At 40.3% G+C, this 21,927-nt stretch overlaps 1 protein-coding gene across 1 annotated transcript; it reads right to left on the reverse strand.

Moving 5' to 3' along the window:
* Positions 1–1,257: 1,257 nt before the first annotated feature.
* Positions 1,258–20,700, reverse strand: net. The gene is made up of 2 exons (XM_012360836.2): positions 20,218–20,700; positions 1,258–4,453 (listed from the first exon to the last, which is right to left on the reverse strand). The coding sequence occupies exons 1-2, from the start codon at positions 20,267–20,269 to the stop codon at positions 3,282–3,284; spliced, it is 1,224 nt and encodes a 407-aa protein (XP_012216259.2). The 5' UTR covers positions 20,270–20,700; the 3' UTR covers positions 1,258–3,281.
* Between the last annotated feature and the right edge of the window lie 1,227 nt (positions 20,701–21,927).

The following is a 21,927-nucleotide window of genomic DNA, read 5'->3' on the forward strand; positions in this document are numbered from 1 at the left end:
ATCTCCACATCCAACCCTCCCCGAATTACACGTGCATTTGTGGCGATTCCCGCGAGACGAGTGTGTATACGCGTACGTGTTACATGCGTGAGCGGGTATGTGATGCTGGTGCGGCGAGTAAAACCGCGCGTTCGAACAGGTAGCCGGCGAGAACGTCATCGCCACCTGCCGTATCTCAGGATAATGGAAGAAAGGAGGCGCGGATCGCAAGACGGCAAGTCGGCGGCAGCGCGGTAGAATTATTATTTTTTTAAGCAATTTGCCCTTATGCTAAACAGCTGCCAAGCCGGATACAGCTTGAACGAGCTATGCACCGATTTGTTAACAATCCGATCGTACCGATATCGATGACTGTAAAATTAGAAAATTGATGATTGAGTAAAACTAGAAAGCTATTATTATGGAATGGCGAAAACTGTTGCCATCAAACTCTATTTCGAATTATATCATATCGTCGGATTTTCCAAGAATTTTGCTAAATATATATTCTAAAAAATTAAATAAATATGGAAAAATATTCGAGGTTGATAAAAAAAGAAATATTAGCAGTTTTACAATTTCAAAAATACCATAATTGTCACAGACAGATAAACGGGACGTAATGTATGTGTCGAATATTCCGTTCGTGTGCAGCGACAGGCAACACAATTGGATTGTTGGTTGATATCGTTATCTGTTGGCCAGATGTGCGCGCTGGCTCGGAGAGGAACATCCCCGTCTCGCGCCGATGTTGTGTTCGGTGTCGTTACACCTGAATACATCCCATGTACGCGCATATATGGTTTTACGTATCGCTGTTATAGATTCACTTTTACTTCGCGATAACAACCGCGATTTCGTCGGGCGCTTAGGCAAACACTGCAAAATCTGGCTGCAACTGGTTACATATGTACGCGTGACCGAGCAATCGGTTTTAAATTCATTATATTTATGCTTAACGTCGCGTTCGTGAGACGATATGTCGTGTCTCGTCACACATTTGACATTAAATGAGCCGAGCTTCAACCTTAATCGACTGTAATACTCGGCAAAGATAATTTTTTTCCTTAAATTCATAATTTAAGATAACAAATAAAAATGTTATGAGAAATAACGCTCAAACGATATAACTTAAAAATTTACAGATTTTAATTTTTTTCTCATTTCTTCGCATGAGAATAACATTAATTTTAGAAAAACGGAGTTAAGAAGTAGGTTGCGATCGAAAGGATAGGCAGAGAATAAATGTGGAGGGTTTTGACGAACAAAAAGACACAATTTTCGTTGTTGAGTTTCACTTTCATTTGAACTTTGCTCGAAGTTGTCTTATAGCATAGAAAGGTACATATCGGATATCGCATCAGATCGCCACGTAAGGCCAGCGCACAAATTTACTCTCTTGCATGACAGGTTCGATTACTATACCTCGTATTGGTATAAATCATTTAGTCATAACGTCATTACATCTACTATTTACAGAATTCAATACGTAATCGACGAAACTGCGTAAACACACGCCGACATTTTTCTGATCACTAGATTTAGTTTTTTTTTTTAGGATCAGATATAACATCTTTCTCTCGCAATATTCGAACAAATCGCACAATCCTTTTGTCGATAATTCAACACAATATTTTTACTGATAGGGTCGAATATACATATCATGGAATTTTAAATGTTTAATATAAAACCGCGATTCAAAGAGAGAGAGATTTCTTTAATATTATAGTCACCAATATAATATTTAGCGTTAAAGCTAGTTATCTTTTAAAAAACAAATTACTGAAACTTCAGCTTGTCTTTGTTGATCGACGAAAAGGTGAATGCCTTTCCGCCGATAAGTTTAAAAATTAAAAAAAAAAAAAAGCGGTTGCTGGTAAAGTAAAATTTCCCTCAAAAATTAGGTATACTCATATAGTAGATCCGACCCCATTGTAATAACGATTATTTCCTTTACTGTGAAGACCTGACTATTATACATTTTCCGTAGGAAGACGATAGAGACGGATCGCTTAGTTGTTACGCCACACAATTTGCGTATATTTTGACTGTTTAATTAAATACATCATAAGAATCATTATTGTCTTCGCTTTTGTTTCGTTCCTTTTCGCTTTCGCGCGTATCCTAGATTGGCATTTCAAGCTGTAAGTCGGTCCAACAGATTGCAGGCAACTGACTGATCCTTTTATCTTTTCGTTCAAGTATGCAACTCAATGGATCGCAGTTCGGAAATTGCCGCTCTAGGCGAAACACGCAAACTCACTCGGACGAACTAATGCTGAAAACTTGACAAAAAAACACGCATTCACACATTTAATCCTTGATTTTAAATTTTAAACAATCAAGAAAATTATTTTAAATCTTATAAAAGTTTTTTTTCTATAATATAAATGTAGATTTTGCAAAAAATTAACAATAATAAATTAGAAAAATCGTGCAAAAATAATTTCAATTTTATTGATTATATTTGAACTTGAACAAACTTAAATGAAATTTAACTTGAAATTTAATTTAAAATTTAATTTTAAATTAAATACAAATTAAATTTATTAAAAAAAAAAAGAAAAATATACCTTGCAAGATATATTAGCAAGTTGTATTAAGCGAAATAAATAAAACAGTATTATTTCGAAAGGGTTAAAGTGGCATCGAGACTAGCTTCTACCACGAAATGTCAGATCTTGTGTGAATGTTTGCCGTTCTACATCGTAATTTCCGCGATGCGGTGCTCGTCGTAAACTAAGCGCCGTCTAAATATGAAGATCTTTCTAAAGATTTATTGTCTGGTTGCGCGCAGCTGCTATCGAAACTTAGGTAGGTGGCCTCCATCACGGGTGCCGCCAGAAAAATTCTCTCTTTAGAGAGTATCCATTAAAATCTAAAGTTTGTTTATGACGATTCCGAAGAGCGTATTATACAATTTATATACAACGACAATTTATTTATTCCATGATGTTTTATACAAACAAAATTCATCATTTAAACGAATTTCTATCCTCCTCTCCTGAAAATCCTTCACAATATAATTTATGGACGCTTTAATTAACACATTCTTGATCGGTACTTGACGAATTAATCGAGACACTCTCGCGTAAAGTACTTTTACAAGCCGGTGATGGTAGATTATTTAACTTAATGACTTAATTAACTCTAGATCGTCCTTCTCTTCCGCGCGAATAAACGTCATCGAGAACAGAAGGCGAATAAGCGTTTGACAATGTGTGAGACGTTATCTCCGTTGTCTCGTCGTCGTCGTCGTCGTCGCGGTTGGCCACGTTGTTCAGATGGAAACAGAATTTATTTCACTCATCCTTCCGCTTCCTCAGCTTGCCTTCCGTCTGAATGGTTCTGGAGACCAACTCCACGCAACTACCTAGACCCGCCAGGTCGTTGTTTCTTGTAGTCGCCATCTCGTCGTCTTTCTCGAGGACCTTGCTGAGCGTCATGATGTAGCTACAGGCGATCCTTAGTACCGATAGCTTCGACAGCTTCTGGTTGTGCGAGTAAGCGGGTATGGCGCGTCTCAGCGTGTCGAAAGCCGCGCTGATGGTGTGCACTCTGGTCCTCTCTCGCGCATTCGCTTCTATCCGTCTTTCCCTCGTCATGTTCTTGTAGTTTCTCTGTTGGCCACCTTGATGATGGTGTCTTCCGGACGATGCGGGAACCACCGTCGGGTGGCCTTGATGACTCTGGTGACTCTGATGATTGCGACTGGACGACGAGGCTAAAAGATGCTCCATCATGTACGACGGCGTCTTTTCGTAGGTGCCGCTCACGCCGGGGTGTGACGGCACTCTGGGAACTTCGTCCCTCACCACCAAGGACAGTGGCTCGTCTTGCAGCCTAGGATGCGGCAGGGAGATCACGTTCGGCGTGGATGCTGCTGCTGTTGGTGCCGCCGGCTCCAAGGACTTGTGACGAGGCTCCCGTCGCGATGAAAAGGCCGATCGATCATGATTGGAAGATTGTTGCAATCGTCTGACAGACTCGTGCAACCTTTGCATTGCCTCGTTCTCCTCTTCCACTCCCTTCTCCTCTTCCGCACTTTCGCTAACGGATGACGTCTTCGTCGACGGTGTCGTTGACGTCGTCGTTATCGTGCTGGAGACCGTCGCCGCCGTCGCCGCCGTTGTCACCGTCGACGTCGTCGTCGTCGTTTTACACTCATTTTTACTGGAGACGGGAATCCAAGGTCTAAAGTGATTCGGCGTACGTGATCTAGCCTCCTCTTGATCAACGTTAGTCTCCTCGGAGATCGGACTGATTCGTCTCTTCTTCAGGGGTGTCGCGATAACAACCGGTTCTTGAATTTTGCGCGGTTCCGCCAGTTTCCGTTTGTTCCGCAACGAAATCGGCGTCACTTGCACGTCCACGCTGTCCTCTGAAGCAGTGGGCGAGTGCAGACCCGATCTACTGTCTTCGTCGGCACCGCTGCAAGAGACGCTATCTCTCTCGGAACCCGCCATAATACCGGCTGTAAACAGAATAAGAAAATGCACACGTCAGTTATGACTATTTTGTATTATAAGCACCAAAATATTGATAAAAAGAAGACAACGTAAACAATAGTGATTAATTACTTCAAAATTAATTTTAATCACTTCGCTTTAATGAGTATCGTACTCGAACGAGAAACGTTCGAGTAAGTCGGAAAATTTGTCATTGAAATTTAACGCGGCGTCAACGCCCACGATACGCGTGGACGATAAATAGTGTAAGTAAATATTATTTCGGGGCAAACGTAGACGCGCGTTATGAAGTTCTACCGAATTCTCGCGTTGCGAGATTGCATTCGCGCGAACGGGCAACGTTGACGGACGGCGCGACGGCACACGTGTTCTCTTCGCGATTCCGTGGGCGGAACCGCGCTTCGGACACACGGGAGGTTTTCTGCTTTGATGCGTCATCCAGCTGGTACCATCTGGCGCGCACACAGGGACCGTCTAGAGAGAGAGAGAGGATTATAATATACTCAGGCCGCCCTCGCGCTTCTTTCCGCTTCTCCAACTCGAGCCGACTCGGATTCCAAGACGAAGAGTAATTTCGCTGATTTTAGTATCACCGGCGAAAACGCTCATCATCGCGTTCACTTGTGCGAACTATCTCCTTCTTCGCTAATTAATTCTTTAATACACTTTAATCAAAATTTTATACATTTTCGTTACTTTTTATCTTATCGTATGTACAGTTTTTTTTTTTATAGAAATGTTTGATTTACCAAGGCTCTTACTTCATTCTGGCACTGAATGATAATATATACATTTCGATTTCAGGCAATCTCCGTAGAATTAGAGCAACAAAAATATTTCGCAAGGCAATATACGCGAGTCAAGAATCGCAGAACATACAATACGCGAATTATCAAACAACTCATCTGACGTAATGTCTTGTTTGTGTAATAAACGCGTGTGTAAATACGGCGATACGTAATTTTATCCGGCATTTTAGAGCGGAGATCGCGACCTTTCGTGCATTTCCCGTTTGCGGAACATATATAAATGCCGCGAAATTGCGCGCGACCTACGATCTTAAACTTTGACATTCCCTCGGCGATTACGTAAATTCCCGCGCGGGAATGCTGGTAGCGAACGATCGATCGTGTGGTTTCATTCGACAATCATCGATCGGCCGTGTAATAATTTATCCGAGTCCGCGATTGGCAATGAGCGTGACCTACGCGTCGCAGATGCATCGGATTTCTCGATCGCGGATCGCCGGCGCCGGCCGCCGACTCTCCCGTCTCACTTCTTATGCCCTCTTCTCACTTTATCTCGTTCTCGCGTTCTCTTTCTTCGTCTCACTATCAGCTTCCTCTCCAGAATGAGATTACTGAATCGGAATCAGTTAACGTCCTTAAGAAGCGTCTGGCGGTGTACTCACTCGGAATCCACGAGTCGGCAAGCGTTACTTTTATTACTTTTTTCCCTCGATTCTTTCATTATTATAATGCTAATTTTAAGTAAAATAACAGCAAAATAACTTGCGACCAAGAATATAACATAAAACGGTACAAATTGTATTCGTTCAAAGCGTGAAATAATCGAAGAAATATGGGAAGAAAAACTTAAATAGATTTTTCAAAATCTTTCAGTTTAGAAATCTAAGGATTAAATAACACTGCTTTTCGATTCTGCAGTGTTAATAAATGCATTTTCCCTTTTTCTCTCTCTCTTTCCTTTTTCTTTTTCTCCTGTCTTCTCAAGAAGCAAGACGGGAAGCAAAGCACGGCCGCCACATGGCGCTGGCGCCAACCTCGTCTGTTCGTTGCTCTCCTTTTATTGCCTTTCCGAGAGAGGAGTCATCGCGATCGTAACGCGGACGGCGACGGACCGGATCGTCTTTCCTTTCTGGTTGGCGATCACGTTGACCTCGATGTGACGCTTTCCCGAAGACGCTTTTTGCAGAATTCGCGTATCTTGGAAGCTGTCCAAACCGAAAGGCCCTCCGGAAAGGCTCGAAGTTCCCTCGGGCGCGGTAAACGGCCGCTGATCGGAGCCAAACATAGGTAGGGTTTTCTGCGCCATTTCGGTTCACGTATGATTAACAGCGTGATTTTCCGACGTGACGTGACAATTCGCGCATCAACGTTAAATTTGGCGGAGCAAATTTCTATTTTTAGAGAAAAAAAATGTCTATTATACCGAGTGGAACATCGCGTTTGTTAAATATAGCTAGACAACATCTGCGGTCTTGCGCCGCGCTTTGTCGCCAAATGAATCGAGCTGGAAGGAGAACGAATTATAATAAAGTGAGCAAGTGAGGCGGAACTGCTCGCGTAAGATAACGTTCCCGGGCACCTGGTCGTCCGTGCCCGTCGCGTGTTGGTTTAGAGGCGTTATCATGCCGATAACAAGGCCGTACTTTCGATAGCGGCCATCTGCCGTCGCCGCCGTCACCAGCAACGATCGTTATTATTGTTTAACGAACGAAAGAGTAGAGTCTTTTCCTTGCAATCCTACCAGGTCTATTTGCACCGATATCGATATTAAGTGCCTCTGCGATTTATCATTGAAATTTTTTCTTGTTGTTACATTGAACACGATATTGAGATAGTGAAGAATACAATAACTTTCAAAGAGACGATATTGCGTCGTATTAACGACAATTAAAGTACGGATGTACCGTTAAACTTACATATTGCTACACGAAAAAATGTTCACAGTCAGATCATTTTCTTATCACGCGCGAGTGCACGCGTAAAAGCGAAAGATCACGAGCGCGTAGAAAGAAAATTATGGCGACGATACTGAGAGAAGGTTATTAGGGGTCATCAGCAGGCGCCGCGTGCTCGACATGCTCGATCATCGGTTGATTCATAAATATTGCCCGGACGAAAGAAACGGAGCCGCCGCGGATGAAGGAGGTCGCGCGAATGGGTTCGCGACTCGCCGTGCGCAATTGATACGGCTTACATCGGCTTCGATTGAGACCGTGTCGTCTTTGTCGTCGTGTATTCAGCCTACAATGAATGACTGAATGAAAGGGAAGTTGTCTCATTCTCGCAAAACTTGAAAATAGAATTTTATGAACAATGTGAACGAAAGTTATACGAGCATCGTCACGAAATTGAAATTAAAATATTTGTATACGTTTCGGGAATGTATTAAGTAATATTAACGAGAGGTGTACGTTACAAAATTTGAGTTAAAACACAAGATTTTAATAATATTTATTTAAAAATAAATCCGTGCGAACAAAAAGATGCACTAGAATATTCGCAGTTTGAGTAACCAAATGAAGCGACTGACAATGAATGAATGAAGGAAATGCGTGACCTTTTCGTGAAATTAAATTAGACAGTCCGAGGTTTGGATAATACGCCATTAAGTCATGTAGAACAATTTTGATCGCAGAAGGTCAACCTGAATTCAACGAAAGATTAAATAACGATGCCCCGCTGAGAAGCGCGCGTCATGATCTAGCGAACAAAATAAGCCCATTTACGGCCGTAATAACGTTTCAACTCAACGCGCCCACGTGGAGTCGAACACGTGCCGTTTCGCAACATACTCGCGAATATCTCGGGATGTACCTATGCCGTCTCGTCCACATTTGTTCAAACACGTCGGGCACATCTGTGCAAACTCTCGCGCGAGAGAGCGTAACGGCGGCTTGTGTACGCCGACCTTCCGCCATCCTTCCGTCACGCCGGGTATGCAAGTCTTTCACGTGATGCTTCATGGTGGCATTCTTCGTGGAAAAAGGATTTTTATTTGATGTTGCGTCTTTAGCGCAGTTGTGTTTGCCTTCCGAAATCTTCGTTACGTACGGGCGTATTATTTTCTCGGTTTTGTTGATTGAGTTTCTTAATTACACGTGTATTATTCCTCTTTTATGAAGAATAATGTCAATCTCCTAAATACTTTGAGAAATTCCATTCGAGATATTGTTTAGTTTTCTTCTTTTTTTTAGTCGAAAGAGAACAAATTCTTTTTCTATTAGAATAAATTTTAATAAGTTTGGAGTTTTTAGCACAAATACTAATTAAAATTAAAATATTTGAAATCTAAATATTCACAACAATAAAAAAAGTGAAAATAAAGTGGAAATTTTGTTTTTCTTTTTTCGATTGAGAGAGGAACATTAAGGGCACCTCCCACGTGGAAGATTGAAGGGAAGACGAAGACGAAAACACATGGGACGTGTCGGAAAACTTCCAACAGCTTTCAAGAGCTTTGTATAGAACCTAAGTGGTTAAATATAGAATATGCAAGCAAGAAATATATAGTCTGCAAACGCATGGGGCCGAAGCTTGATCAGGCGCGTAATGATTTTGGAAGATAAAGTGATAATGATTCGAGTTATATCATGTAGAAAACAATACACTTTTTCTTTTGTGCGACAGCACAGCACACAAGAAGAATCCGTCAGCATGATCTATGGTTTGAATTACGAAAGGCTCGAGGAAAAGAGAGAGAATAGTATGCGCGGATGATTGATGTGTGTTCGCTACGCGCATTTCACAATATCGATGTGTGCAATAATAATATTGATGTTCATATTCAGCTTATCTCTATTTGTACGTTAAAGATGCAAATCACAGTGTGGGCAAAAAATTATTAGCTTTTATATCTTTTTAACCCGCTCACAAAAGATTGTGATATTCATACTAAGAGTGTCACGTTGGTAATCCGGAGTAGCGATCATTAAAATGCGTCGCGGAGAATGCATCTTGGACGGATATTGAGATGCATTAAAATGCATCTTGCGATACTGCAATCAAATTGAGACGCTACCTTTTTTCTCATAAGCCGATAAGCCGGAACGAAATGGCTTCAGCTAAATGAGGAAAATAAGGTCGCCCGATCATAGATCACTCACCGAGTGGTTTCCGTCATCGCGCTGTCCGCACCACACGAACGTTCGTCCGTTAGTGCCGGCCGCCTTTTGCGGAATTATAAAGTACCGATGTTGACTAGTTCGCGTAATTATCCGACATCAATTGCATCCGGCGCCGAGCGACGTCGTGGGCCGCTAATAATCACCTGTTACGCGCCGTAATGGCGACGTAATACGAAAGTTCATACGATCGGCGAGGCAGTGACTTAGATCACCTCGCCGATACGAATGCCTAATGACTCTCGATACCGCGTACTTAACGATTGCCTAACGAGCGGTCTCCGCTTCGCGCGATTACCGTTTCGATGCGTGTTAACGCGTTTCACAGTTGCCGCCGCGATCGTGGGCGCGTTTACCGTACGTCGCCTTCGCCGGCATTATTAGGAGAATTATGCGAGAGTCGAGCGTTGATTTAAGACCGCGCGCGTGGGCGCGAAAGTGTGCGCCGGCCGAATTAACTGTCTGATTATTCTCTTCAGCTTCTCCTTGTGAGGCGAGAGGCGATTCGCCGGGTCTTTTGCTCACGTTGTTCGTCGCGCTTGCACCGCGAAAATAGCCGGCGTCAGTGCGCACCGGCCGCAATAAGATGTTAGGGGCTTGAATTATAATAAGATGTAATTGATAGAAAATATAAATACTCGAGAGAGAAGGCAGAGAGAGAGGAGTAAAATTATAATAGATGTCTCGCATATTTTTTTTTGCTTTAAATGAAATAGACGATAATACGCAATAACAAAAAGGTAATGTTGAAAACGTAATTAAAATATATATTTAAATATCGAGTGGAAAAATACTTTTGATACATGCCTCTAGTAATTTTTTCATATAATCATCACAGTTGCGAAGAGACATTTGTTTGGTTCGAATACGAGTTTTTTCGACGTTATAAAATTCCGTTGCCTGCGTAAGGAATCGCTCGGAGCAAGCATCTGTTTGCAGAGTTTCAACTGAGAAATTTTAGACCATCCCGCTCACAGCCCAGATCTCGCTCCGAGCGGTTTTCATTTGTTTTTAAAAGAAACATCTGGCCGGTAAAAAGTTTGACAAAGGTGAAAAATGAAGTCACTGCGTGATTGTGCAGGCGATAGAATTCTATGACATCACGATACAAAAATTCGTATCCAGGCTGAGCAAATACTTTGACAATTATGATAAATATTAAAAAAACACTAACTAACTAATGTATCTGATTTTACTTGATTATCTTCTAGACATTTCTTATCTATCTACGTCTATCAGATAATATTGCGAATTAATCAATTTAATTAAAAACTTCTTTATCAATAGTTATTAAACTTGAGAAATATCACAAATTATAAATCAAATTGTTGTCAATATATATATATATATATATATATATACGGATTGTTTCAAACGCAAAATTATTTTTTTTCAATAACATTTGATTAGATTCAGTTATAACAAGAATTGTCCGAAAATATTAAAATTCAAAGATCGAGATTCAATATTTCGAAATAAACTTTCGAAATTTTTCCAAGTAACGCATTTGCTTTAAAGCAAGTTAGATATGAAGTTTCGACAATCTCCGAAAGAGAGCCGTGCGCGAAGGTGGCGTAACGACAACGATGGGAGAGCTACTATCCCTCGCGCTATTATATTCCACTCTCGTGTGGCGGCGCGTCGCATTTCCGCCGGAGGCTTTCCGCGAAGCAAGTGGCGGGTAGAGAGAAGAAAAGAGAGAAGGAAATAAAAGAAAAAAAAAAGGAAAAAACAAGACTCGCCGATAAATCTCGCCGACGCGACGCCGCCGTGGATGCGCCGTTTCCTGTCTCGATCCTCCGGAGAGCGCGCGGCATTTATCGCGCTGCCAATATACCATCGCGCGCGACTGCTTCCGAGACGAGGGTACCAGCCGCCAGTTTCTTCGTTCGACATAAATAAATCGACCCGCTCGTTCGCCCGTTGTTGACCGTTTCGATCCAGATAATGAGGTGGCATTAATACTTTCGCGGTTTCGATCTCCCTGAGAAATTCCTGAGAAATGGAATTTTGCTGTCGGGGCAGAATCGTCGCTGCTTCTGCATATTCGACGTCAAGGCGATCAAACTTCACCGCCACAATCAATTATTCAATATTACGACAAGACTTCGTAGAATTTGCTGCTGAGGCAAATTTTAATTTGCTGCTGTAGCTAAATAATCCTATGAAATTCATTCCGCTATTGCAATAAACTTATTATTCCTCTTGCAGTAAAGTAATAATCAATTTGTCATTATAGCGAAGTAATTTGCATGGACGTAACTAAACTTTGCTCTTATAAGTAATTATTTGATATCATGGCAAAACTTGGTCATGGAATTTGCCACTCAAGTTAAATTTGATTTGTTGCTTTAGCTAAACAATCTATTCCTGTTAAATATATTTCGCTGTCGCAATAAACTGTCACTGTTTTGAGATTGAAGCAACAATCAATTTGCAGTTATAGCGATCTGAATTGCAGATTCAATCAAAAATCGATCTCCGACATATTTAATAATTCCTTATAACCTTTTTAATTGTATGTTGTACGAGAAGTGCAATTATGAATCCTTACATTCCGTGTGAATTGAGAAAATGATTTTTACATCGCATATTTTCAAGATAAACTGCGTATAATCTTCTATCTATAATACTTCATTCAAAAATGACGCAACATATTTGACCACACACATACACACCCTCGGCACCGGATTTATTCATACATTTCTTACGATATCGGATCCCTTGTACCCTCGCGAGCCGCGCGATAAGAGAAAGCGCGCGATGCAAACGCATGTACTCGACGTTGTCTCGCAGAGAGGAATCAGAGAAGATTGCCCAGACGAGAGAAGAGGAGGCGATGGCGCTAGCCAGATGGTCGTGAGAGCGAGCGTGACTCGGTGTACTGAGTTCTGGTCGTTTGCTCGCGGCCAGCCGGTCTGATTGCGAGAAGCTTGTGTCTGTCCCACTCGCACAGCATGCGCTTCTTCGTTTCTTCCGCCACCGCCGCCTCCTCTCTTCGCGCGTTGCGCGGTACATATGGCCGCTTGCTTTATCAGAGTCTGGTCGATCAGCGTTGGGCGGCTTTGCGTAAACACAATGCCTGTACGTGCTGAATTTGTAATTTGTTTGTTGTAACATCCTTTTGTGCACGCTCTACGTGTCAAATCGCTTTCCTCTTTCTCTGTTCCTTTTTTTTTTCTTTTTAAGATCCGCTCAAGACCGACAATTCGTTTGCATATGTTGCGCGTCGTTAAAGCAAGTTTTTAAATTATGTTTACTATAATTATGAACGAGGAATATATGTATAACTTATATAACTATAGTATTGTTTCGGATATCGTTGTAATGTAAATGTATTTATATTTTACAGATAAACTTTGTGCGCGTAATCGGTGCTACGAAATATATTCGTTGCGTCGTAATATAACAAAATGCGCGTCGGGAGTGCCGTTAATGCCGGGAATGTCGTAATAGTTTCGCGAGTACGAAACGTCGAACAGCGAATCTATAGATGAACGCATTTCTGTCGCATGCTACGTCAAATATTTGGGACACGATTTTTTCTCGAACTTTGGGCTTGGTTCGGCGGGAGGGAAGGATCGGTTTTTATCTTGGGATCCCGATCTGGGCCTTTTCTTCTTCGAGCTTATGCCCTTTGTTTTGAGACAATCGTGGCCCAATTGATAAGTGCGGTCGTCTGAAACGCGAACGGAAATTCGCGCGTAAGGTCGCATTTTGGACAATTCGGTTCGATTCGCTTGCGACGTCGGGAGTGCCGTTTAAAAGTGAGTCGCGCGATTTTCGTACTCGGGCACGCGCGCGAGCAAAGCGTGCGCCGCGAACGCGTGTGAGTCAGTGTGAGTGCTTGTGCGTGTGTGTGTGAAGGACTACTGAGAGGAGCAGGAGGTCTAGGAAGCACTGGGCGACAGCAGATCAACGATACGGTAAGTAATTTACCATAAAAAATGCATTTTTTTTAATGATAATGAAGAGACTATATGTATATTATGTATTTTTTAATTATACTTTAAATAATACTTAATATTTCTATGTTTTCCTTATATTATAATTTTTCTATGATATAATATGGTTTTTAAAAATTGCTTTGATGACGCACGTTTGTCTGGATAAGGCTTATGATTGCTGTACTTTTTTTCTTTTTACTTAAACATTGGTCACGCGAGTGTCTCTTAATTGTCAATGGACGAATGAACGAACACTAATAATACGCGTGAAATAAGGATCGCGTGGTGAAAGAATTCTATCTTTCTTTATCTTTCTCTCTCGTTAACCTTATGTCTTGACCTTTACCAGCATGTTTAACTCACAACATCGATATCGAACCTTCAAAGTATCGTGTTCTCAAGTACACTTGAATTTCAGCTGTTAATAATTTTGATAGGCTGAGTGTAAAATTCATGGTAGGAGAAAAATTACTTGAATAAAATTATTCTGCAAAATTAGATTTTATTTTCTTAATAAAGTATTCTCTTAATAAGGAAAAAAGAATGAATCGTTCGAGAAATCATTGTGATATTGAAACTGCATTGTAAATATTTAACGCAAATGAACTTTTCTGACGACATACCGCGTCGATCTTACGTCTTTCTACGACGCTCAAAATAACATTTAAATTGCTTATCATGTTGCTGAGGTAGCAAATATTTACTGATTTAAATTCTTACTTACAATTAATATTTATATTTTTACTCATTAAAAGTTTGCAAATTTTTCAAATCGCACGCTCGCTGATTCCAAATTACTAGATTACAAAATAAAACTAAGCTTTTATTATCCATTTATATTTAAGTGAAGCTTACTAAGTTAGAATTCTGTGCAAATTTAATTATAAAAATTGAGAATGTAGTTCCCACATGTAATTAAAAAAATATATTATTTTTATAACGGTATCTGCGCCGTTATTTTTGAAATTCTAGCTCTAGTTTCACGTAGAGTATATTATATATACGTGTACATTACATATATATGCGTTTTTGGAAAGTCCAGTCTGGCTTTGATATTTTCCACGAATTTAACCATCCAACATTTGTCTTTCTTGTTTCACGCGTGTGCTGCGGCGCGTATCAATCCGCGTAACAAACACGCGTATAAGCGGCCCACGTGCCGCAGGGCTGCGCGAATTCGTATTTACCCATGTGTGCTTAAATCAATATAAAATCGCGAATAATAATACACACGAACGGATGTGCACATGTGCACGTGCCGCTGACGTTGTGTGAGTTTCGTGTTAATGTGTAAGTTGCAACGATTCATAACGCTTTGCGCTCATAAGCCTCATGCGAAAAACATTCATAAGCTCGCACGCTCGGAAAGCGTTCACTTTTTTAATTATAGCATTTCCTGTGACACTATTTTCTTCTTTTTACTCGCGACAAGGAATTCTCGTCGACGATTATTTCGAGCGCGGATGAAATCTCAGGCAACTGGGACCGTTTATTTTAATCACGTCACCGTGCGCTTGACGATCGAGAACAAGTGGCTCGCTGTCGTGTGCATCGCAATGCACTCTCATCGTGCATTATTGATTATATACGCGCTGGGTGTCTCGAAATATTTAGATCATTTTTTAAGGTAAATTTCCAAAGAAATTCTATAGAATCCCATTTTTTAATTGGATTTAAAGTATTGACAGCTTTGAATTTATTAGTTTTTATCAATGGCGTATTATATGAGAACTGAGGATCTTTTTAAGTTCACCGACAAGTCAACCGACAGAGACATATCGTTCTTGAGAACCGCAGGAAACGCTTTTGTGAAAATTAATTTCTGTGCCAAAGCTCAGTATCTGCGATAGCAGGCACAAAAGATTGAGTGGGTGGGGAAGAAGATGTCCCTTTACTCCGGAACACCCTTTGTATCTATGACAGGATATACTCGGTAGGATATCGACGCTTTCAAAGCGTGGTCAAAACTGGCACAATAAACCCTCGTCGAAATTTGTATTGAGTATTGTGTCACATTCGACGTAGTCTAGATCATCCGAGATGTCTACGGAATCGAAACAGTGCTGACCAATTTACAGGCATCTCGAGCTGTGGGGTGCTATTTATCTCTAATAGTACACATTCAGCGAGTTTGTGAAGCCTTTATGCAATTTAAAATCAATTTTCTCCTAAAATACTGAAATGTAGATATTTCGTAAGTTACTACAAGTGATTGAGTTGCTTTTCAGCGAGTTAAGTTTCAAAACATACGTGATAACTTGATAACAAAATCAAATTTCCTTATTTAATTTTAATTTGGATTTTAGTTTAATTAAATTTTAATTTATTATTTAATTATATGAAATATTCATATATATATATAATATTGAAAATTATAAAACAATAAAAAAGATGGCAAGTTAATTAAATTTTTGTCAAAAATTTATGTCAAGTACCAAAAGAAAATCTATCAAAATTTGCCGAGAACGGTACATCTTCTATAACATTTATTTGGCTTATAAGTCGTATCTTGTTTTTTTTTTAATTATATGTATGTATCTCAATTTTTAATTATATGTATTTATGTAGATACAACGATATATATTGATAATGCTTTTCATTAGTAATGTACACGTGTCTATGGTGTTAATAAATAAACATATTATCTATTTTCGAACACGACAGAGGTCGCGCAAAAGAGAAAATGCGGGTCGCGATGACATCGCGAAATCGGAACAAGATATGTGAAGGTGCATAAAAATGCACACGCACGCATATATAACAATGGTGATAAGCAAACAGTAGAACGTATTTTCGTAGTTTTGTTTTCGTCGTCTGTAAAACTTGCGAGAAGTAATTCCTTCGCTCAAGTCCGGCTTGAGATCGGATGCAACATTGATTCGCTGCCGGCGGCAAGGCTTGAGAGTAAAAGTGGTTGGGCGAGGAGATGAGATATGTAAATGAGCGAGTAGACTTAGGTAGCAGTAGCCGATAAGTAGTATCTCGATTATACTTATCACGGAGAGGGCAGGCATAATCTAATTAAAACGCTCGTTGCCTGCACGTTTCGCGTCGAGTCGATATTTATTATGATAGCGGAATGAAATCGGTAACACTTTTCAACGATAAGATTATTAATAATTCGTTCGGAAATAAAGAAATATTATGAACTGGCATGTGTGTAATAAACGATTAAATAATCAATAACACTCTAGGCATAACCAATTTTTCATTGTTATTAAACTATCAGCAACAAAAAATTTATAAATTAATTAACACATAAAGAGAATTGGTAAAGTAATTTAATAATAAAAATAAAAATAACAAAATATAACAAAATAAAAATAATAAAAATATTAATTCAGTATTCTATGCAGGTGTATTAAGAAGAAATTTGCATCGAATATCGATATACTTTACCGCTTCATGCCGACGAATTATTAATTATTAAATTAATCACTCAACCGTGGTAAAATTATCTGAAAATACTGACTACTGATTTTATCGTTGAATAACATTGCGGTATTATGCTAACAACACTCAATTACAGTTATCTCGATTGACTCTACGTCTCGTTAATGACGCTAAAGGCACGAATTTACGAGAGAAAACATTGAACGGCACGCGCGATCCATCTAACCTTTTATTTTTTTTTTTTACGGCCTACGCAACTTTCCATGAAACGCACGCGCGTGGCATTATCGCGAACGATGCGTTTAACGCGCTGATGAATATTGGATCTGAGTGCGTTGCGATTAAGCGGGGCGCGCTGACGTTAACGTGCGTACGATTGATCGCGTTTGGATCAACGACGGCGGTAACAGTTTATCGACATGAGTTTTTCGACTGGTTTTCTATTCGCAGGGTGGAAAGTAGGGCGCGAGCAAACATCCCTCTTGTTGCATGACAGATATCTGTCCTACGCATGAGAAATAACGAAACGAGAAACAATGCTAAAATTCTGCAATCTTATATTTAAAATTTCTGGTTAAAAATTTCTGATAATATTGATAGTGAAAGATTTGGTGTAATATTTTTATATTACAAGCGATAGTCGTTGTTTCTTATCGTAAAACTCCGGTAACATTGATAATTTGATAATGTCCTCACCTAAAATCAGTAATAAATGTGTAATATTTTTAAAAATTAATCAAATATTAAACTAATTAAATTCTGCGGTTAATTTAACTTCTTAATAAAAAAAAATTGTAGCGTTACCGTATTCTCGGTTACCGATCTCATCTTTCGCGTTATCGCTTTTCAAGCAAGGAAAGATATCAACTTTAATAGATAAATGTCTCATTAATTGAACTTGATAGAATATAAAATTGACTTTAATTATTTCATTTAATAAGTTTGACAGATAACATTATTTCTATTTTTCGGAATCTCATTATTGGATCGACACGTTATACAAGTTGTCAGGTTTCGGTCTGCTGCTGACGTTAAGTTAAATCGGTTCGTCGATTCCGCTGTTCCAAGCATTGTTGTTTACGCGTAGATGTTCAACACCGATTTCAAGCTCGGTCAAAGGGGGTCGCGTATTCCTTGAGCCTGTATCTTTATGAATGTGTGTACGTGGCGACCCACGCTGGCGCCGTCGCAGCCACAGTCGCCGCCGCCGCCGCCGCCGCCGCCGTCGTCTTCTGTCTCGCTTTTTCGCGCTTCTATTCCCTGCCTTCCCTTCTTTCTCTTTTCCTCGCGATCAAGTCGCTATACTATTCAGCGTCTAGCAAAAATGCTCAGACTATCATCCGGCATCTGGTGTCGCATCTACACGTAAACAACAATAGTGTCTAGTCTCGATTGTGTATAAGGTACGTTAGCGAGCTACCTCGCTAACTCGGAGCTTCTTTTAACATAGAAATTGTCTTAAATGACCCAGCATATTATTATTATGAACTTAATAATTGGAAATAAATTATCTTGTGATCTAACAATCTCGTAAAAAGGCGCGCGAATTTTATATGACAACTGGACGCGTATATCATTATTAGACCAGATTAGATTTTTATCGATAGAATTTTAACTCGGACACAAGTCAATATTTAATATGTTAAAGATAATGTTTAAACAGTCAAAAATATTTGAATCACGTATTTTTGTCGAATATCAGAAATAATTCAAACTTCGCACTTTTCGTTTCAAGAGAAATAAGACGCAAGCAAAAGAATGCAGTGAATGTATTATACATGGGTCATTTGAAAAGTTCTCGGAATTAAATAGAAAAATGGAAATTTATATCTTTTTATAAAATTATTTTTATTTTTTAATCTGATTTTATTAACATCAAGGTCTTACAAAATACTATTAATTGTTTCTTTAATTATTTTATCCGATGAAAATGTCAACGAAATCAGAAACCTTTCAGCGATTCTCCAAAATCTATATTGATATCACTTTATTTCGAGAATTTGTAAAATATGTGATCCACGTATAAGAACAGTTCTTCCATGTGTTTAATATTTTCTATACTGTCATTCTGTTTTGTTCCTCTACGATTCATCCGCTCGCTTTAGTCTTATATTTATATGTCGCTTCCTTATGCCAATCTGTGAGTCGTGATCTCTCATTTCATACCAACGTTGGCGCCGCTCAATGATAATTATCGATCCTCGCCAAGAAAAGCGTATCGATCGGCCCATATTCGGACAATTTATGTGATTTATGGTTAGGATTTAGGAATAACAAAATACTATCCTTTGGCAGGATTTATTGTTCGTGATTTTTTAGTACTATATTGTATCGAAGTATTTATAGGATATAACTGCAATTGGCGAAACAAATTTAGATCACGTCAGTTAGCTTGAGTTTTGTGGACTTGCGTTGTACAGAATATGATTTTTGTCACATTTCTGAGTTCTATTTTCTAGCTGAAAATCTTCGATCGACGACACGAAAAAATAATAAAAGCTTTTATTAAGAAGGCTAAAGAGAAGGCTTTTAAAGCATCGAATATAGAACAAATAAATATACGAAGAGATTATCGTTATTTCAAACTAGAATACAATAATACAACTTGGAATATTAAGATAAATCAATTTCGACTTAAATTAATCACTTTTCAATATATAATGACTTTTCATTATATATTGAAAGTATAATCGCCGATAATGTAATATTTTTTGTATATTGAAAAAGTATAATCGCCGATAATGTAATATTTCTCATACAAAATAGTTAATATCTTATATTTTTCTCGATATGAGGTTTCCGAGAAAATCGATTTTAAATATCCGCCAGTTTGGCGGATAATAACGCATACAGTGGTTTGTATCTCTCTATAGACAAATATTCTCATTTAACCTCTCTCGGCAGGATATTCCAATGTTTCTAAACTTTGATAACACGTTCTGTTTTCCGTTCTGTGTATATTTGGTATACTTATGAAGATGCCGTGGTGATTAAATACTACAACAGATCTAATACGTATTCGATAGATGTTGAAAATTTATTTTCTCAAGTTTCGTACAAAAGAAAAATTATTCGATTTTTAATTTGTTTTTCCAGCAAGAAATCACTTCATTTACGATTGGTATTGCTATGTCCCGTATATCTCATTATTAGAGATTTTTCGTGGCAAAGAAATTTCTTTGAACGATTTAGATCAAATATATAAACCCCTCGAAATTCTAGAGCTCTGTCTAAAATAATTAAAAACATTGAAAATGGCTTAAAATGTATTTAAAATAATTTTGAGTTAATGCACTCTTTGGATGTAGTACGATTGAACTGTTTTTAGAACTGCCGTTTAAACGAGACAGAATTGGCAAGTTAATAATTCGAATTGTTGAACTTTACTATACTTGACGATCCAGGCTTATGTTAGTCTTACATTAGCAATTTATAAAGAGACGGGAAACAAAGTTTAATTAAATCGAAATTATGTGATCTGAAGTGGTCATCTTCATTCTCGTATTGTTCGATTTAAGTTCGTGAGCGCGTTACACGGATACTACAGATTAAAATTTACCTTTCATGAAGGCTGAAAGCTCGAACGTACTTTCCACCACGTGGTCGCTCATGTTCTTCTCATGGACCGCCGGCACTTCACCGGTTTATCCCCTTCGTCGATTCACGCACCCTCACGCACTCAATGACAAAAATACACTTTCTTTTCCTCCCCCCCCTGGTAAAGATCCACAGAAATCTCGGCACGTGTAACAAACTGACTCCAGTCCGTCGCTCCGGTAATCCCAAAATTCGGTTCAACGAGAGTGACGTGCTGAGAAAAAGTATATCTCACGAGTCCGTCTAGGCGACAAACCCGACGGAGGACGACACACGTCCTGTTCCGATCGCAGTCGACAGCGAACTGACTCGCCTCGTGTACTCGCGACTCAGTTTCATGCTCTTACGTGTGCGAGGGAGGCCCGACTGGTCCGCACTCCATTCTACCACCACCAGTCTCGCCACCGCCGTCAGTAACTCGTCGCGCTACCACCACCACCATCACCACCACCACCGCCGCCACCAACACTAATAGTACTACTGAACTACTACCGCCTGCATACTACCACTACCATCGACGCGCGGCGACTCAACGTCGCCGCGAATACGGCCTTTCTCTCTCTCTCTTTCTCTTTTCTTTCTCGCTCGCCAACAAGCTTTGCCGACTCGAAACGCAGCATGCGAGAGCTGCGCGATAGTGGGGATTCATCGCGCCGGAAAAGATCCCGTGACAGAGAACGGCAGCGTTGGCGTTTGGCGTTGGCGTTGGCGCCGGTGATAGTAGTGGTATGTATCGTTAGACGTGTCGCAGCTATCCGATGATAGTAGTAGTAATCTCTAGCGTTTTCGTTCACTCGCTGCGGAGGATATTAGATGATGCGGCACGGTAGCATGAGAGTGGCGTTAATGATTGATAGACTCACGTTGATGTCACGTTAATAATGATCCGTAACAATATGAGAGCTTAATGGCTTAACGATTCTTAACGATTCTTATTGATTCTTAATTTCTCAATGATTCTGAACGCACGACTCCGATGTTGGCGCCGCTCGATCGTCGCCATCCGCGGATATTGGTAACCACCAGAGATGTTAAGGCGACGTAGCGCGTTGGCGTCGGTGGTGGCGGTGGCTGCACGGCGGAGGAGTGCACGCATTGTTGGCGGCGGGAGTCAGCGGGGGCCGACAGAGCGGCGCCAGCAGGCTGAGAGTTTAGCTCACGGTTTCTCTGTGGACCATTCGCTCGCCGTTCCTTTTTCTCCTTCTCACTGCCTCATCTCGCCTTCTCTCTTTCTCTTTCCAGTCTTTTCTCCTTCATTCGTCTCTCTTTCGTCGTATAGCCTTATAGCCGCTTTGCCCACCCACCACTGACAGTGCGCTCGTACGTGCGAGTGTGTGCGTGCGTGAGATGCCGGGGGCGGTCAGGAATCGCGAGTTTATGGGACTCACTGACCACCGCAGGAGTCTTTCCCCGGTCTCGAGACCCGCAGGCCGTTTACCGGCGTTGATCTCCGGGAGATTCGACCTCCGAATTTTTGTTCCTTTTGCCGCCCTCTCTGGCCAGCTCTCCGCTATCGTTTTCTGTATTGTCCGCGGTGTTTCTCCCGCTCGCCAGACCCGGTGCAACGTTCCTGTCCTGTCCTGAAAGAATGCTCGCCAGAACCATGGGAATCACCCGCGGGCGTAACGCGTACGGACGAAAATTAGGGGCACTTCTCGAACACAGTGGCGAA

The sequence above is a fragment of the Linepithema humile genome, chromosome 7 (assembly GCF_040581485.1).
Source record: "Linepithema humile isolate Giens D197 chromosome 7, Lhum_UNIL_v1.0, whole genome shotgun sequence".
NCBI classification, from domain to species: domain Eukaryota; kingdom Metazoa; phylum Arthropoda; class Insecta; order Hymenoptera; family Formicidae; genus Linepithema; species Linepithema humile.